General features: G+C 36.0%; 2 protein-coding genes across 3 annotated transcripts; one reads left to right on the top strand and one right to left on the bottom strand.

The window, feature by feature from the left end:
* Nucleotides 1–2155: 2155 nt before the first annotated feature.
* On the top strand, nucleotides 2156–11808 carry LOC125219825 (uncharacterized). The gene is made up of 24 exons (XM_048121899.2): nucleotides 2156–2565; nucleotides 2648–2757; nucleotides 3124–3196; nucleotides 3393–3454; nucleotides 3575–3716; nucleotides 4389–4595; nucleotides 4793–4859; nucleotides 5097–5496; nucleotides 5822–5969; nucleotides 6055–6215; nucleotides 7419–7518; nucleotides 8214–8288; nucleotides 8365–8499; nucleotides 8864–8953; nucleotides 9251–9427; nucleotides 9522–9626; nucleotides 9711–9869; nucleotides 9953–9997; nucleotides 10085–10306; nucleotides 10553–10659; nucleotides 10745–10801; nucleotides 10900–10960; nucleotides 11032–11277; nucleotides 11380–11808. Exons 1-23 carry the CDS (start codon nucleotides 2425–2427, stop codon nucleotides 11191–11193), a joined length of 3006 nt encoding a protein of 1001 aa, XP_047977856.1. The 5' UTR covers nucleotides 2156–2424; the 3' UTR covers nucleotides 11194–11277; nucleotides 11380–11808.
* Nucleotides 11809–12829: 1021 nt separating this feature from the next.
* Nucleotides 12830–16251, bottom strand: LOC125219826 (metallopeptidase M24 family protein). Of its 2 annotated transcripts, XM_048121900.2 has the most exons (10): nucleotides 16098–16251; nucleotides 15882–15987; nucleotides 15716–15800; nucleotides 15478–15627; nucleotides 15240–15393; nucleotides 13822–14037; nucleotides 13587–13723; nucleotides 13417–13508; nucleotides 13169–13348; nucleotides 12830–13086 (listed from the first exon to the last, which is right to left on the bottom strand). In XM_048121900.2, exons 2-10 carry the CDS (start codon nucleotides 15970–15972, stop codon nucleotides 13007–13009), a joined length of 1185 nt encoding a protein of 394 aa, XP_047977857.1. In that variant the 5' UTR covers nucleotides 15973–15987; nucleotides 16098–16251; the 3' UTR covers nucleotides 12830–13006. The 2 variants fall into 2 exon arrangements, with proteins under 2 accessions (XP_047977857.1, XP_088921047.1); XM_089064921.1 differs by lacking the exon at nucleotides 16098–16251 and having other exon boundaries at nucleotides 15882–16017.
* Between the last annotated feature and the right edge of the window lie 221 nt (nucleotides 16252–16472).

Raw genomic sequence — 16472 nt, forward strand, 5'->3', positions numbered from 1 at the left:
AGATCAGCGAGAGAGATTTTTGACGAGAGATTTTAGAGTTTGAAATCAGTTTGGATGTTTCATGCTTTTTCTATTTATGAAATTACAATTTTACCCCCTTGTTGACATAATGTTGTATTTGTTGACATTTTGTTTAGCTTGTGGATTAGTGGCCCATATTGCATCTCATTTCTCAATTTAGCTAAATAATCTCAACCTAACAAGACCCAAGTACTCTATAAGTAAATATTGATGATTGTCCAAAATACGTTTGAGCATGCACCGTACAATCATTTTTATTTATAATGATCTAGAAGCTAAAGTTTTTATACTATTTCACAGTAGATTTATAACTTAAAAATATATGGAGGATACTTTATGCCCCATATATGGACATATTCATTTTCAACATGTAAATATTGTTCAATAGTCCATTAGATCTTTTGATCAAACGGTTAAATTAATGTCACGTGTTATCTAATAATGTAACTTAGTTAATATACTATTTTAGTAAAATAATAATGTAGATTATCAATCTAATAATGTAGTTTGGCTAATAATGTAGATTATTAGTCTAATAATATAACTTGGTTAATAATGTAACATCTTAGTCTAATAATGTAGCTTATCACAACCATTCAATCCAAGTATCCAAGGGTTTTGATCTGTTTGATGCTTAACACTAAGGAGCTATTAGAACCTTAATGCACCCCTCTATAATTATATTTATACATTACTGTATTGTGATATATCTATATTTTCGGTATATACAGTAACTTTTGATATTTTATGAGTTTCTCTATGTTTTGATATTTTATGAGTTTCACTATGTTGAGATATATATTTCAGTAGGGTAGTGATAAAATGCAAACTTTTATATTGTACAAACTCAAAACTCCTCAACACAGTTTCAATACAATATCAACACAATGTAAATTTTAAGATTTTAATGTCAACACAGTATAGTATCAACATAATATCAACACAACATCAATAATTTACTACCGTTGAAATTCTGTTGACATTTTCCTGTTGATGTTTTTTTTTGATCTGTTGACATTTTTCAATGGTTCAGATCATAGTTTTGAGTTTGTACAATATTTAGATTTTTCATTTGATCACAACCCTACTTCAGTATATGAAATTTATATCGTTATCTTACTCAAAACATTTGGTAAGGTATTAAATCGTACTGAACATTACGATATATGTTTTCATTATTTTTTTAATACGAGAAACTGATACTCCCTCTGTCCCAGCTTAAGTGATTGATTTCTTTTTGGCCGTTGTTTTGGAAAAATGATACTAATAAATAGTTAAAGTGAATATAAAGTAAAGTAAGAGAAATAGTAATGTAGAAGATGATTTCCTCTATATAAATCTCTCTCTTATTTTATTTTCTCCCTACTTTGACTATTTATTACTCCCTCAGTCCGCAAATAGGAGTCTCGTTTTTCCATTTTGGTTCGTTCGCGAATAGGAGTCCCTGTCCATAATTACTTCCTTCGTCCCTGAAAAGTAAATTTCATTTTTAGTCCAGCCCTGAAAAATATGAACTTTCTAATTTGGAAAGTCTTTTCTCTCTAATAAGGTGAGACCCATTCTCCATTGCCATTACTTAAAAACCTTTCCGTTCTATCTCCCCCTTACATTTCCAATTATGCATTAAAACCTGTGTTGAACCAAATGTTCACACTCTTTGGAGACGGATTGAGTATTATAAATTGTAAATAGACCCCACATTCCACTAACTCAATCCACTCACATTTCATTTAAAATATATACAAACGACTCATATTCCACAAACTTTTATTAACATCTCTTAAAATTCGTATCGAAAAAATAATGAGACTCCTATTCATGAACGGAAAGAGTATCATTTTTCTCAAAACATGTGCCAAAAACCGGTCAATCATTTAAAGTGGGACGAAGAGAATATTCCAGTATTTCAGTATTTTTCTATTCTAGATATATGTCTAAATTTCAAAAGTTCTTCCTTTTAATAAACGGATACAGTATTTGATTTATTTTACTCAAATCAAAGCCCATGGACAGTTAGGGGGCATTGTCAAATATCAAGGTTTTAGGGGGCGATTTTATAAAGCAGGCTAACTAAAAACCACTGAAGACATTTCAAAACGTGACGGTAAGTATAAAAAGGGCGAAGAGAAAGCGCTGACAATGATTACAGCTCACCTCCTTCCAGCTCGTAAACTTCAGCAGCAGTTTCATTTAGCCCTTCCTCCGCCCCCACCACCGCCGGAAAATTCTAACCCTTCGCTCCGCCGTCATCCGCTGCCTCCGAATTTCAAATTCTTACGCGCTCGATTCTCCTGTTTCGCCGGTTTCACATTCTCCAGTCAACCGCTCGATCCATTTATACGCCTGACGCGAAAAGAGCTCCGTTTCCGAATACGTTTGCTCTAGATTCTACTAGAAGCGGAAATGGCGCTAACCGTCTCGGACTTGCCGATGATATACGGACTGCTCGCGAATTCAGTGAGCAGCGACATAAATGTGCTGAAGCCGGCGGAAGATGCTCTCGCGCAATTGGAGAGTAGGCCTGGCTTCTGCTCTTGTTTAATGGTATTTGAAGTGATTTTTCTTGTGTTTATTTATGAGTGTGAAGCTGTTGGATTTGTTTGACGAGGGTTTTTATCGTGCGCAGGAGGTGATAGCGGCGACGGATTTAGCGTCACAGACTGACGTGAGATTGATGGCATCAGTTTATTTTAAGAACAGCGTCAATCGGTATTGGAGGAGCAGGCGGGACTCAACGTAAGTGATTTCATGCTGTTTTTGTTTCGTTCTCGTACATTAGGAACTGCCAGTAATTTGTGAGTAATTAAGTGTGATTATCAGCATTTCTCTTGCCATTAATATTCAGCATCATAAGTGTGGCCAGGATTTTGTCGATGTGAAATATGCCTCGCGACCCTGAGCTTCTAATAGAGTCATTCTTTAAGTGGAGATAGATGTGTTGTGTAACTAGAATGTGTGTTTAACATTCTTTAAGTGGAGAAAGATTTTGAGAGCATTTACCTTCACATTCATATGAATAATATAGCTTAGCAGCTACCTTTTAGCTGGTTGTTTGGTACCGGTGTTCTCTTCTAGAATCTGATTGTAGAAATGCCTTTGCAGGGGACTGGGCAATGAAGAGAAATTGCATTTACGGCAAAAGTTATTGTCACACTTGAGAGAAGAAAATCACCAGGTAATGCTTGCATGTACATCTATTAGTAGTCTCCCTGTTGCCTTATAGTCTACATGAACTATTTATAATTCATCCCTGCTGAGCTGTACTGCTGCATTTTACTTGTGTTGTTTCTATATCCATTGCCATCTATAACTTTCCTTTATTTTTAGTTTTATCTTGATTATCATGGCTATAAAATGTGATTGTTTTGCAGATAGCTCATACTTTGGCTGTATTGATCTCAAAAATTGCTCGCATAGACTACCCAAAAGAATGGTGTGCCTCTCTGCTTCATCTATGTGGAAGAAGCTACTAAATCTAGTCAAGATTATCTGTGGCATCTTACACATTTCCATTTGTCAGTGGTTTTACTTTTTTCCTTTTTCCTACTTACAGGCCAGACTTGCTTTCTGTGTTAGCACAACAGCTTCGGTCAGATGATACATTAACTTCACATAGAATATTCTTGATTCTTTTCCGGATTTTGAAGGAGTTGTCAACCAAACGTCTTACTTCCGACCAGAGGACCTTCTCTGAGGTGCATGTTATCATTTTTGTTTATTTTTCTTTGAAACTTCCTCCTGTATGTTTGTAGTTTGTGATCCGTTTCACTAAGCTTTAATGTCCGATCTCGCATTGAAGTCTCATGTTGAAAACATAAACATAACATTGTCAGAAATGGTCTTACCTGTTCGTGATTGAAGAATGCTAACGAGTCATTTATGTATTTATTCCATGTGATCGAAATAAGCTGTTAAATTTATTTATGTTTGTCTGATTTGTTATTCTCATTTTTAGTATTATAATTTTGTCATCAAGATTTGGGGTGCTCGAATGTTGCTGTTGGTTCTAATGAGTCTACGACTTATGATTAGCTAATCAATCCCTTACCTGCATCCCAGTCAAGTACATAATTATTATTGTTATGGGAGAAGTATATATGGTCTGGGTATTTAGCTAAAATTTGTGAGTCAAATCAAAACCACTATTTCGGTAACGGATTCATTTTTCTATAACTAGATTGTAGTATTGTTTATTCTTTGTCACCATTGCGACCAGAATGTTGATTTTTCACTTAGTAGATTTACTGAGCTTCTCTTGCATTGGGTTGATTTCATGTCCCTGTTGTGCTTTTGGCTCCATCTTTTATAATACTATAATAGAATATATTGTTTTTTCACTAGACTTTTTATGCTTGCTCATTTGGCAGATAGCATCTCAATTCTTTGATTACAGCTGGAACCTTTGGCAGACTGACATGCAGAAAATATTGCCTGGTTTTTTGGTGCTAGCTCAAAATAATCCTGAGTTGCATCAGGATGATCTGTACTTGATCTGTGAAAGATGGTTTCTATGTTCAAAGATCATACGCCAACTTATAGTTTCTGGTTTCCAAAGTGATGCAAAGTCTTTACAGGTAAAGCTGCTGCTTCTTTTTATTTAATCCCCTCTCCTGTCCTGTCTTTTACGTTGTCTTTTCCTTGAGTTGTCTTTTCCTTGAGCATATGTTGTTGCATTTCACGCCTTGATCATCTGCATTTCTGCATCCCTTTCCTTTTCACTCTGATGTTTGTCATGAATTTGTGGGTATAGACTTAATTGTATTTCCTTTAGGAGGTACAACCTGTCAAGAAGGTCTGCCCGATTATGCTGAATGCCATCCAGTCATTCTTGCCATACTGTAAGTTTTCTCTCATCTCCTTTAGTTTTTTGTTTTGTAGTTTACCCTAACATCTTTTTTTTTCCTCATGTGCTTTACCTCTTGCATATGAACTGATCTTGTTATCTTCGACTGCGGCCACACATGTTTTTTTTTTGTCTATTTCACCTTGAAGGGAATTAATTTTGGGCTTTGACCTTGTTACTGCTACAAAGTTATCTGGTTTGTAAACTTACTTTTGATATGAAATTTTTGCAGATTCTTCTTTTCAAGATAAACATCCTAAATTCTTAGATTTCCTGAAGAAATCATGTACCAAATTGATGAAGATTTTAATAGCATTTCAGCAACGGCATCCTTACTCATTTGGTGACCAAAATGTCATTGGGCCTGTTGTTGATTTCTGCTTGAATAAGATAACAAATCCCGAGCCAGATGTACTGTTATTTGAAGGATTCTTGATCCAGTGTATGGCGATGATGAAGTCTGTCCTAGAATGTAAAGAATACAAGCCATTCTTGACTGGTCGTGTTAAGGATGACAACCGGGTCTCACTTCAGGATGTGAAGAAAAATGTATCAAGTGTAGTTGCTGGCTTCTTAGCTTCTATGCTGCCTAGTGAGCGAGTGGTGCTACTTTGTAACATATTGATACGGAGGTAAGTCTTGATTATCTGGACTCTGTTTGGTTTATCCTGACTATATTGATGTAGATGAGATTTAAGTGTATCTCCAGGAATAAAAAGGCAGTAATGAGGTACATAAAAATTGCATTCTCAAGTGCATTTGAAATCTACGTTTTCAATTTTAATATTTTCACAAAAATAAATTATCACTCTGGTTGTCATAGGCCTAATGGCATTGCTATGTTTTAGTACGCGAGTAGGGAACAGATTTCTCTGTCCTTGTCTCCTACTTTTTCTACCTTTACCTATTGACACTTTTTTTTGTATTCCTCTGATCACTGCTATTTCTTTTAAGCAGGTATTTTGTTTTAACAGCTTCGGATGTGGAAGAATGGTACCATAATCCAGAGTCCTTTTATCATGAGCAGGACTCTATTTTGTGGTCAGAGAGATTAAGGCCATGTGCTGAAGCATTGTACATAGTCTTATTTGAGAATAACAGCCAAGTAGGTCTTTTGGATGTAAATCTTGACTTATCTCTGATAGCATTGTCTGTAATTGACTGTGTCTGGTTGATATCTGTTGTTGAAGTTGCTAGGTCCAGTTGTGGTTTCAATTCTTCAGGAGGCAATGAATGGATGTCCTTCTTCTGTTGGTGAAATAAATCCACAGTTGCTTCTCAAAGATGCTGCTTATGGTGCAGCGGCATATGTCTATTATGAACTCTCAAATTATCTGAGCTTTAAAGACTGGTAAGCCCTTTCTCTCTTTGTCAGCAAGAATGTGAGCCCTTTGTCATTTAAAATGATAATTATAATCCAATTGAAACCTGGTGATTTGATATGATCCCAATTGCAAAAAATAAAATTGAAAGACTAGTCTTCCTGTTCTTTGTTCTGTTATTTCTTGACAATGGAAACCTCAGTGCTTATTTGATTTGATCCCAATTGCAAAAATAAAGTGTAGGTCCAGGCAAGCTCTTAAGAGAAACTTAACGGAGATTTTTGTCATTTTTAATTGCTATTAAGAGATGACAGTGTGCTAGCTGAACTCAGTTGAAATTGGTTTCTGTTTTACTATTTCTCAATATTGATATGAGTGGAGCACGGTCTACTTTGGTTTTTGACACAGCCTGTCTTATTCATGTGTGTAATTTGTTAGTGTGCCTAGACCTAGTTGACAAAGCATGTTGTTCTAGTTGCCTACCTGTATGATGCAGGGTCTGTTATTACTACCTCTTCATATTCATCTTTGTTTCTTTGCTTAGTGTGTCTCTTGGATATTCAGAACATAATCTAATAAGCATATAAGCTAGGGAACCTAACTTAACCTAAAACCATGGTCAAAGGTAAAGGGTTAACTCCCACTTATATGATGTGTGATCGGTATCAATCCACCCCCTTCAAACCGGACGTCTACGGACGGCACACGCTGGGTGGAAAACCCAAATACAAGGCTCACCATCCATTTTTTGCCTATTGGGTCCAGATCTTCGGTGGTACCCCACTGGTATAGTTATGTCTGTCGGAGAGCTGCAAGACCACCCGGCTCGGCAAAGCAAAGCAAATTGATAAGCATATAATCTAGCTAGCCCCTTTCCTTAGGCTGTCCCGATGTATGCTCACCGCACCAAATTGATAAGCATATAAGCTTTATACCCTAATTTACCAAAACCATGGTCAAAGACTCAAAGGTAAAGGATTGACTCCCACTAGTATGTCATTCCACACTTTCACCTGTAACCAATGTGGGATTCATATGATAAGCATAAAAGCTAGCGAGCCCTAACTTAATTCAAAACCATAGTCAGTGGTGAAGGGTTTACTCCCTCTTATATGTTATTCCACACTTCATCTCGAATCGATGTGGGATCTGTATCATAATCTTTATTCGTATACCTTCTATTTTACTTTGTGGTGAGTTCATCTTGGATATTCTCTGACGCTCTTATGCAGGTTCAATGGCGCTCTCTCTTTTGAACTCACAAATGATAATCCAAACATGCGGATCACCCATAGGAAAGTTGCATTGATCCTAGGGCAGTGGGTCTCCGAGGTAAATTACTCCCAAGCTACATTGCATAACCATTGTTACATTATTTTATATTCTTACAATTTGTATCTGTATTACTGTATTTTTATGATCTCTTATGGTTCATCTAACCACAACATGCCCGATCCTAAGTATTCATAGGTACAAGGTAGTGATATCTGAAGACAAATGATTGCAGATCTGATATTCTATTTTATCTATTTCTTTTCAGCTTGCTGTCTTGGTTCCTTATGAATATAGCTAATATTGAGCAATTTTCTGTAACATATGTCAAATTTGGTATATGATGGCATTGGGAGTTAGTGCCTTCTAAGAGTGACTGTGATCTCAGTCAAACTGTCAAAGCTCAAATCATATATCTATATCAGAGTTCATGTGATATAAAGAATGGATATTGAAATGCAACTCCATAAGTGTTGCTTTTTATTAAAGAACTTAGCTTGAACAATGTTTAATTTAGATTGGTGGGAAGAGGGATATGTGATAAAGCTCCCATGTTAAGGCACTGCTGGCAGGAGTCTGCTTAGGCTGGAACTTTCATGATTGGTGAGCTAACTGACTGAAGTGTTGAGGGATTGGTTGGGCAGGAATATTTTTGTATCTTACTGAGTGAAGTTTTGTTTGTATCATTTTGTGATGCACTCCTTTCAGTGTAGCTAGTTTCTTGACATTTGTCCCTTGTTTCTTTTCCTGTACAGATTAAGGATGATACCAGACGACCAGTATATTGTGCTTTAATAAAATTGCTCCAGGAGGATGACTTGTGTGTCAGGGTATGATGCGTATATATGTAACTAGCTTGTGAGTGAATTACCCTTTTTTTTATTAACATTTAACCTGTTGTATCAGCTGTCTGCATCACGATCTCTGTATTTCCATATTGAAGATGCAAATTTCTCAGAGCAGGACTTTTCAGATCTTCTTCCAGTATGTTGGGATTCATGTTTTAAACTGGTGGAAGATGTACACGAGTTTGACTCAAAAGTAAGTGATGGGCTCTTATTTACCATTTTTCTACCCTGTGATATGAAATCCTTGATTGGGCTTCCTCTTGTGTTGTCAAACTATAAAAACCTCACCAATAATTTCTTTATTAAGTCCTATCCTTTCTGTTCTTTATTTGCAGTTATTATCATCTGATTTTGTCTATCAATTGCTTTCCTTTTTAAGTATCTCTATATCACCCTGTTCAGTTTCAACTCTTTTGTCATCCTTGGGAAGTTTTAATATAAGCAGGAGGAATTCATCAGTACTTTTTTCCTTTCTTAATATATATAAAAAGAATTTGCTCATTGTTGGTTGAATGCAATAGTTGTTTATTAAATTCTAATTTAAATCTTATGTCCAGGTTCAAGTATTAAATACAATTTCTTCTCTCATTGGACGCATCACTGAAATTAGTCCTTATGCAAACAAGTTGGTGCAGTTTTTCCAGAAGGTACATTACTTGTTTATTTTTTCCTGTAGGCATAATCAGTAAATAATACGATCCCACGTCAGTTGCACACAAAAGTGTGGAATAGCATATAAGAGGGAGTCAACCCTTTACCTTTGACCATGGTTTTGGGTTAAGTTAGGGCTTCCTATCTTATATGCATATCATAAGGGTTCTAAAGTGAGTGTATTATATAAATCATTAACTTGAAATATATGATGTTAGACATTAGAAGAGAGCTCTGTACATATTCCTGATTTGCCTAATAAGTTATATTCTTTATATTGATTATCTTCTTAGGCTTGGGAAGAATCTTCTGGTGAAAGCCTTCTGCAGATTCAGCTTCTCACAGCCCTAAAGAACTTTGTTGCTTCACTAGGTTCTCAGTCATCCATCTGTTACAACTTGTTGATGCCCATATTACAGAGTGTGCTTAATGCTAATAGCCCAGATGAACTTCTGGAAGACAGCATGCTGGTCAGTAGTTCAATAAGCACGAATCAAGCTTCAAATTAACCCTGTAACATTCAAAATCATTATTTCTTATGTATCCTTAATTCCTGTCGTACAGTTATGGGAGGCTACTCTTACCCATGCCACCACAATGGTGCCTCATCTTTTGAGTTTCTTCCCATGTTTGGTAGAAATCTTGGATAGGAGTTTTGACTATTTAAAGGTACAGATAAAATCGCTTTTTGGTGGCTGTGTATTCTCTTGCATTGCCAAAATACAGTGGTTTTATTTCAAACTTTACATATAGGTGTCTGCCAGCATAATTGAAGGCTACATAGTTCTTGGTGGTCTAGAGTTCCTCAATATGCATGCACAGACACTAGCAAAATTGCTTGATCTGGTCATTGGCAATGTCAATGATAGAGGGCTGCTTTCAATTCTTCCCCTCGTGGATGTTTTAGTTCAGGTATGTCTCCTGCTTTGATGCTGCAACAGCAGAGCTTCATTTGAGAAAGCAATATGATTTTCACTTGACTACTTTTAATGCAGTGTTTTCCTGCTGAAGTGCCTCAATTACTGAGCACCAGTGTGCAGGTATTTCTCTCTACCGTTACAGCACTGTACAGTTTCATTTAAGGTTTATTTATGTGTTTTTATATGATTTACTGCTGTATTTTCTAGAAACTAATTGTCATATGCCTGAGTGGGGGAGATGATCATGATCCTTCAAAGACAGCAGTGAAAACGTCATCGGCTGCCATACTTGCAATGATTTTGGTCATGAATACTAATTATCTTGCGCAACTCACATCAGATCCGTCATTGTTAGCACATCTTCAAAAAGCAGGGTTCTCAAATGAAGAAAGCATACTTCTTTGCCTGGTTGATGTATGGCTTGACAAGGTCAGCAAGAGGTTTATATAATAAGTTTGATCTTTTCTTGTCTGCACCTGAGAAAACTATCAATGTTTTCACTAAAGTTTAAGTGTATTATCAGTCTCTCCTTGTCGGTCTCTTGTCAAGCCTGGGTAGCATGGTCTCTCAATCATGCTACTCCGACTAATCGAAGTCTGTTTCGGCCATGGCTCAACCTTTTGTCTTAATTTTAGCCATGTGTGATTAAAGCTTGTTCTTTATCTGGTGTCATAGGTCGACAATGTGATTTCCACACAAAGAAAGACATTTGCCCTAGCCCTTTCTATAATTCTAACGTTGAGAATGTCTCAAGTTCTGGATAAACTTGAGCAGATCCTTAGGTAATTTTCATCCACTCGATGTTTGATTTATCTCTCCCAATATCTGTTTTCATCCCATTTTCTGTTGTATTTTGTTCATAAATAGTGTATGCACGAGCGTTATATTGGGTGGTACCGAGGAGTTTACAGAAGAGGAGTCAAGGTAGGTTATCTCTACTCATTCTCCTTGGTTGATTTGCTTGAAATGTCTTCATATAATGACTTTGTTGTTTTGGCGATGATATCATTGTGCCATAATAGTAGCGACAATATGCATTCTAGCAAGATCGAGGTCCCAAGCAAAGAATTACGGAGGAGACAGGTACTTTTTAGAATTTTAACGGAAGCTCTAGAATCATGCACATATAAATAACCTAGTATTCCCATTTCCAGATCAAGTTCTCGAACCCCATTAACCAAATTCTGCTGGAGAATTCGCTCAAGGACAATCTCCAGACATGCTCAGCCCTCCATGGAGAATTGTTTAATGCAGCTATGTCGAAAATCCATCCTTCCTCATTCGCTCAACTGAAACGCGCATTAAATATGCCATAAACTAGGCGTGGCTTTCCAAGATGCAGTGCAGATGCAATTTTGTGATCTTTATGGTTCCATTATATTCGTGGAAATCTTTGAAAGGTAACATACATCCAGTCAACCATAAGATAAACTTGCATCGGAAATCACCATTCTTATATACAAATCTCACTCAATTACTGAAATAAGTCTCTCTTTTGACAGGTAAAATTGAATGCTTTGGGTTTGTGAAGGGGTGCTGACGAATTCTTCTGATTTCGGTTTCGGTTTCGGTTTCGGTTTCGGTTTCGGTCTTGATCTTGTTCCAATTTGTTTCATCTCCGCAAGTTGGAAGTAAATGGCGGTTAATCATATACAAGCACACTGTAAATAGTGTGATCCCTTCATGTCATGGTTTTTGGGGACATAAGGGTGAGAGTTTGAGGTCAGGTTTCTTCCATGCTTCCGAAACTGAGCATTTGTGTGCAATTTTTACTCCAAACTGTCCCCATTTCCAGGGTTTGTTTGGTGGCCTAACATATTTGTGACGATATATGAAATTTTGAGAGGCTTGGCTTGTGTAATTCTTTCAACACGCTTATTTTACTCAACGCTGTGTCTCATCATCGATGCCATATTTATGGAATATTTTCAGTATTAGAGTGAACAATAAGTCACTATCGTAATATGATCTCAAGTGTTGAATGTCAATCATTAATTTTTACCAAAATACTTCATAACTCCTATATAAAAATAGACTACTTTTGTTATTATGGTTTAGTCTCATTTTATTTTTGGTAACTTTTTTCTATGTAATGAAATATTCATTCTCAACTAAGAATATTTCAATCACTTTATTACTATCTTTTTTTTCTAGGCAAAACAATCTAGTAGTCTTTGTACATTTTATTTTATTCAGTCCTACAAAGTTTTAGCTTCATTAGATTCTTATATTAATGTATTTTGTTTCATTAGCTCATTGTATAGTTTTTTGTTTCATTAGCTCATTATACTAATACATTTTAATTTAAGAGGTTCTTTGGTTGAATATTTATTTAATAGATTTCATAATTTAATTAAAATTTCTTATGTATGTTAGATTTTTTTTTCTTTTATTTATAGTGAAACTAATTTAATTTCAATACCGATTCAATAATTATTGGAAAAATAATAAATTTATAAATTAATAACATAAATTTTTCATTTCCCAGTAATTTTGGAGTCAATATTACAATTGAATTAATTCTAAAATTAATACGAGAGAAAAAAGAGAGTAAATTCTAACACAGGAAAAGTGTATTAAATTTTGAAGACCATTAAATAAGGGAGTAACTAAATTAATATAAAAATATAAAAACATCTTAAATCAAAATATATTAGTATAGACCTAACTAAACAAATTATACAAGTACAAAGAACTCTATATATGTATTTTGCAAATTTTTCTACTTTACAAATAGTGCATTACAAACTCATGGCAACTTAAAATATGCTTATTTTTATGAAAAAGAGGAACCACAATTAAACGGAAACCTAAACTGTAGTAGTATACTTTGCCATTTTTCACTTAGTATATATCTAAAATACTAGAAATATCCAAACCCAATCAAACAACACCTGCCACTTGAGAACAATAAAATATGACGAGCTAATTAGATTCTATAACGGTAAGAAATTGCGCAAAGTTTTTCTTTTTTAAATAAATTATTGCAGTATCAACTAGTCCAAAAATAGAAAAATGGACAACCGCAAGTCTCAGTAACAACGAGCAACATTTCACCAAAAAAACAACCATTACAACGCAAGGGGCAAAATTTCATTGACAAAGTACATAGCACAAGCGGGGGTTTCCTCATTCTTGACTGGTTGCGCTACTTGGAGCCTCGTCCATTGGCTCAGCTTCGGTGTTCTCTGCTGTATCACCTTTCTTACCTGCAAGAATATTGTTTGTATGAAGAAATGAATCTTCAGTGAAGAATTTGAATTTACAGAAGCCAAGTGAATGCAAACTAACCTTTCTTCTTTTTCCCTCCACCTTTCTTTTTTGATTTTGTGCCCAATGCTAACCAGGCTTTGATCTCAGGATCATCGACTGTTTTTGTGGGTTGCAGCTCCTGTAGAGCATGTGAGGTGACTCGATCTGACCCATTTGGCAGAAGCAAAACAGTGAACTTGATGTGTGCAACCAGGTCACCTGTAATACACATTATGATATGAGCACATAAGATAAATTATGGCAACATCGAGTAAATTAGTTCGTACCAGGCTTCTCGTGAAGTACAGGATATGGTTGTAACAGATCATGGTTGACACATTCTACTATACCCAATCGAACACGCTTCTCTTCCAAGGCCCTGTGTGACAATTCATCCCACTCATTATCCTCACTTAGGAACCTCAAGACTTGCAACAATTTACACTAAACAACAAACCTTGCAGAGAATGGCATGATCGGGAACTTCTGGCTTATTTCACTGAATATGAACCTAGATGCTTTCATCTTTAGGAGATAGTTCTTGTCAACAGCCCTTTTATATATAGTTGTTTGTTTCTCATCCAGCAATTTAGGCTTTAAGTTTAAAACAAGATTGCATGATAAGCTTCAACTCGAAAAGAAAGAATAAAGGTGAAATGATATGTGAAACAAACAAATAGCAACATGTATACCTTGCCTTCACCAGTACTTGTAACAATGTCAATGGCATACACCTCATTTTCCTCGAATTCAGCATCATCAACTCTGGTATCAGGGCCGGTGGCACTTAGTACAACCTTATTACCATCAATCACGAATTGTTTCATTTGATGACTTAGTACTCCTTCAACAATCTTGCAGTCATAAGCAGCAGCAACTTTTTGAATGGCCTCGCTGACATCTTTATTCTACAAACAGAAAGAGGTGAAGAGTTAAATCTCAGAACCTTTACCCATCACAGCTATACAAATGGTGGCCTAAAACTTTTGAAATTATTGATAATCCTAATTACAACATGCTATTTTACTCTGTAGAGAAAGGGAAACATGATGTCTCTATCAGTGTAACTATGACTATAAAGAACTTCACTGGATGCAAAGATCCATCACTCATGGTTTTGATCATCATGTAGAGAATCATGTTTACCCTTTTACAATAACTAATACTAAAGCTATAGACACCTCTTTTGTTTTATTTTGGGGGAGCAGGGAGGTCAGTAACAAAAGCCACACAACTTAAATGGGTTGACAAAAATAAATGCACAACAAAAGAAATGGTTATTGGGAACTCAATCCATCATGTTACCAAGCGCATCGCTAACTGATTAGAATGGGCGGGAAGTAAGAACCAATTTTCAATATGGATGACAGGGAAAGAAGCATTTATTATCATATCTCAATTAGATGAGCAAGTGGAAGCATTTTGACTGCAATTAAAACCCTTTAAATACATTCAAGAAATATAGCATTCACAAGCACTAATTCGGGGGGTCGGATCCTCTGCTGTGATTAAAACTCAGCATAGGCTGCTGTGGTGGATACAACAGCTGTTTTGATCACTCTCCAAATCTTCTGCCAAATAAAAATCGCAGATACATTTTTTCCATTCCCTATCTTTTTGTTCCTTATCCCTATCATTCCTTCTTTCTCCTTATGGACATAGAAACTGTACGCATATATTATTGCATTCCCTATCTATGTTTCTTCATAAAACAAGGATAGACTTCATAATCAAAAAAATTACTTCCAGAATTCCTGGCAAAGAACACCTATCACTTGCTCGATGAAAAGAATAAGAGAGGAGATTTATTTGGGATTGAGACAGAAAATTGAAAATTTGCTGCTATAATAAAAAACCATAATTAGGTGAAGAGATTATTAAGATTCCCTTATCACGTGAAGAGAAATAGGAGGGAAAAGAAATATTTGTAAAAAGATAGAAATTTATTAAAGGAAGATTTGGAGAGTGATCGACAGCGTATCACAGTAGCCTCCCTTGTGTTTTAATCAAAGCAGAGGATTCGTTCCCCTAATCCGGTCCCCCAACAACCAAAATTGACAAAGAGAGTACATAAAAGGCACAAAGAAAATCCCAGGAGAAGAATTACTACCTTTTTACCAGGCCTCACAAGCCTCAGCGCAACCTCAGCAGCCGTATTCGCAGCAGCAATAACATCAGCTGCCCTCCCAGTGACCGGCCCCTGCTGAAGTACATGGGTGTGTGCAACTACAGCAATAAAGCCATCTATGTGACACCCCATATCACTGTAGATAATGAAAAACACATTACTCAAAGTATCCAAGATGATGCCAATAAAATCCATTTCATAAAGCTAGAAAAAGCATTACATTTTCACAATATCCCCATCTTCCAATACAGTCTCGTCTCCATTCAATGGAGAAAAATGGCAAACTGTATTGTTCACAGAAATGCACGTTGGGAATGCAACTCCCCTTTCAATCTTCTTCTTCACTTTCTTGTACATGTTCCCTGTTTGCCTATCCCACCATACAATTTTAGACAAAATTCACAGCACAGCTGAAATCCTTCTATTCTAATCGAAGAAAAAAACCATAAATTACTCACTCTCTGATGAACGAGTCTGCTTTTTCACAAAGGTCAACAATCTTAGCCTTGGGCTTGCATTCAGGCAACACAAGCTGCAACGCCTCTGCATTTATTCAATCGACATTCCACTCATTCATCGCGAAATTAAATTAAACACAACAGTGAAATGAGAGAGATGAATTACTGTTAACAATTTCAGCAGCGGCTTTGTATTTTGTGACTACTTCAGAATTGGTGAGATCCAACTCCTGCTCCTCTCTTTCTTCATCCGACATTGTTTCGCACTTCCGCTTCAAAGACAACATGCAACAACATAATAATGGAACGGTTTCAAGGAAAAACGCGATGAAAAAGATACAATCGTCGAGCAATTTGACAAAATTTGAAATAGAAAGTTTACCAATTGAGATTTCTCGGAAGCTATAAAGGTAGAGAATTAGGGTTTAATTAGTGAGAGTGGGAGGGGAGAGGAGAGGGGTAGGGTTTGAAGGCGGCACTGAGCTTTGTGAAATTATCTAATTTATATGAAATCGATTTCGGCGTTACAATTGAACTGTACAACTTTTTGTTTTATTCATTTTGCTCTTTGAAGGTGAAACATTACCTTCTCTTTTCTTTTTCTTTTTTCAGTAGAAAAAGTGTAGTCCTAGACTCCTAGTAATTAATTATCAATATTTACACCAGACACATTAAGCGAAATGTAAATAATTCTAGTAAGAATTGATAAAAGAGAACTTCGTTTTTTATTCTTAATTGCCATAATCTTTTATATAGC

Source organism: Salvia hispanica, chromosome 1, assembly GCF_029641045.1.
Source record: "Salvia hispanica isolate PSC_SH4W2 chromosome 1, Shi_PSC_v1, whole genome shotgun sequence".
Taxonomy (NCBI): domain Eukaryota; kingdom Viridiplantae; phylum Streptophyta; class Magnoliopsida; order Lamiales; family Lamiaceae; genus Salvia; species Salvia hispanica.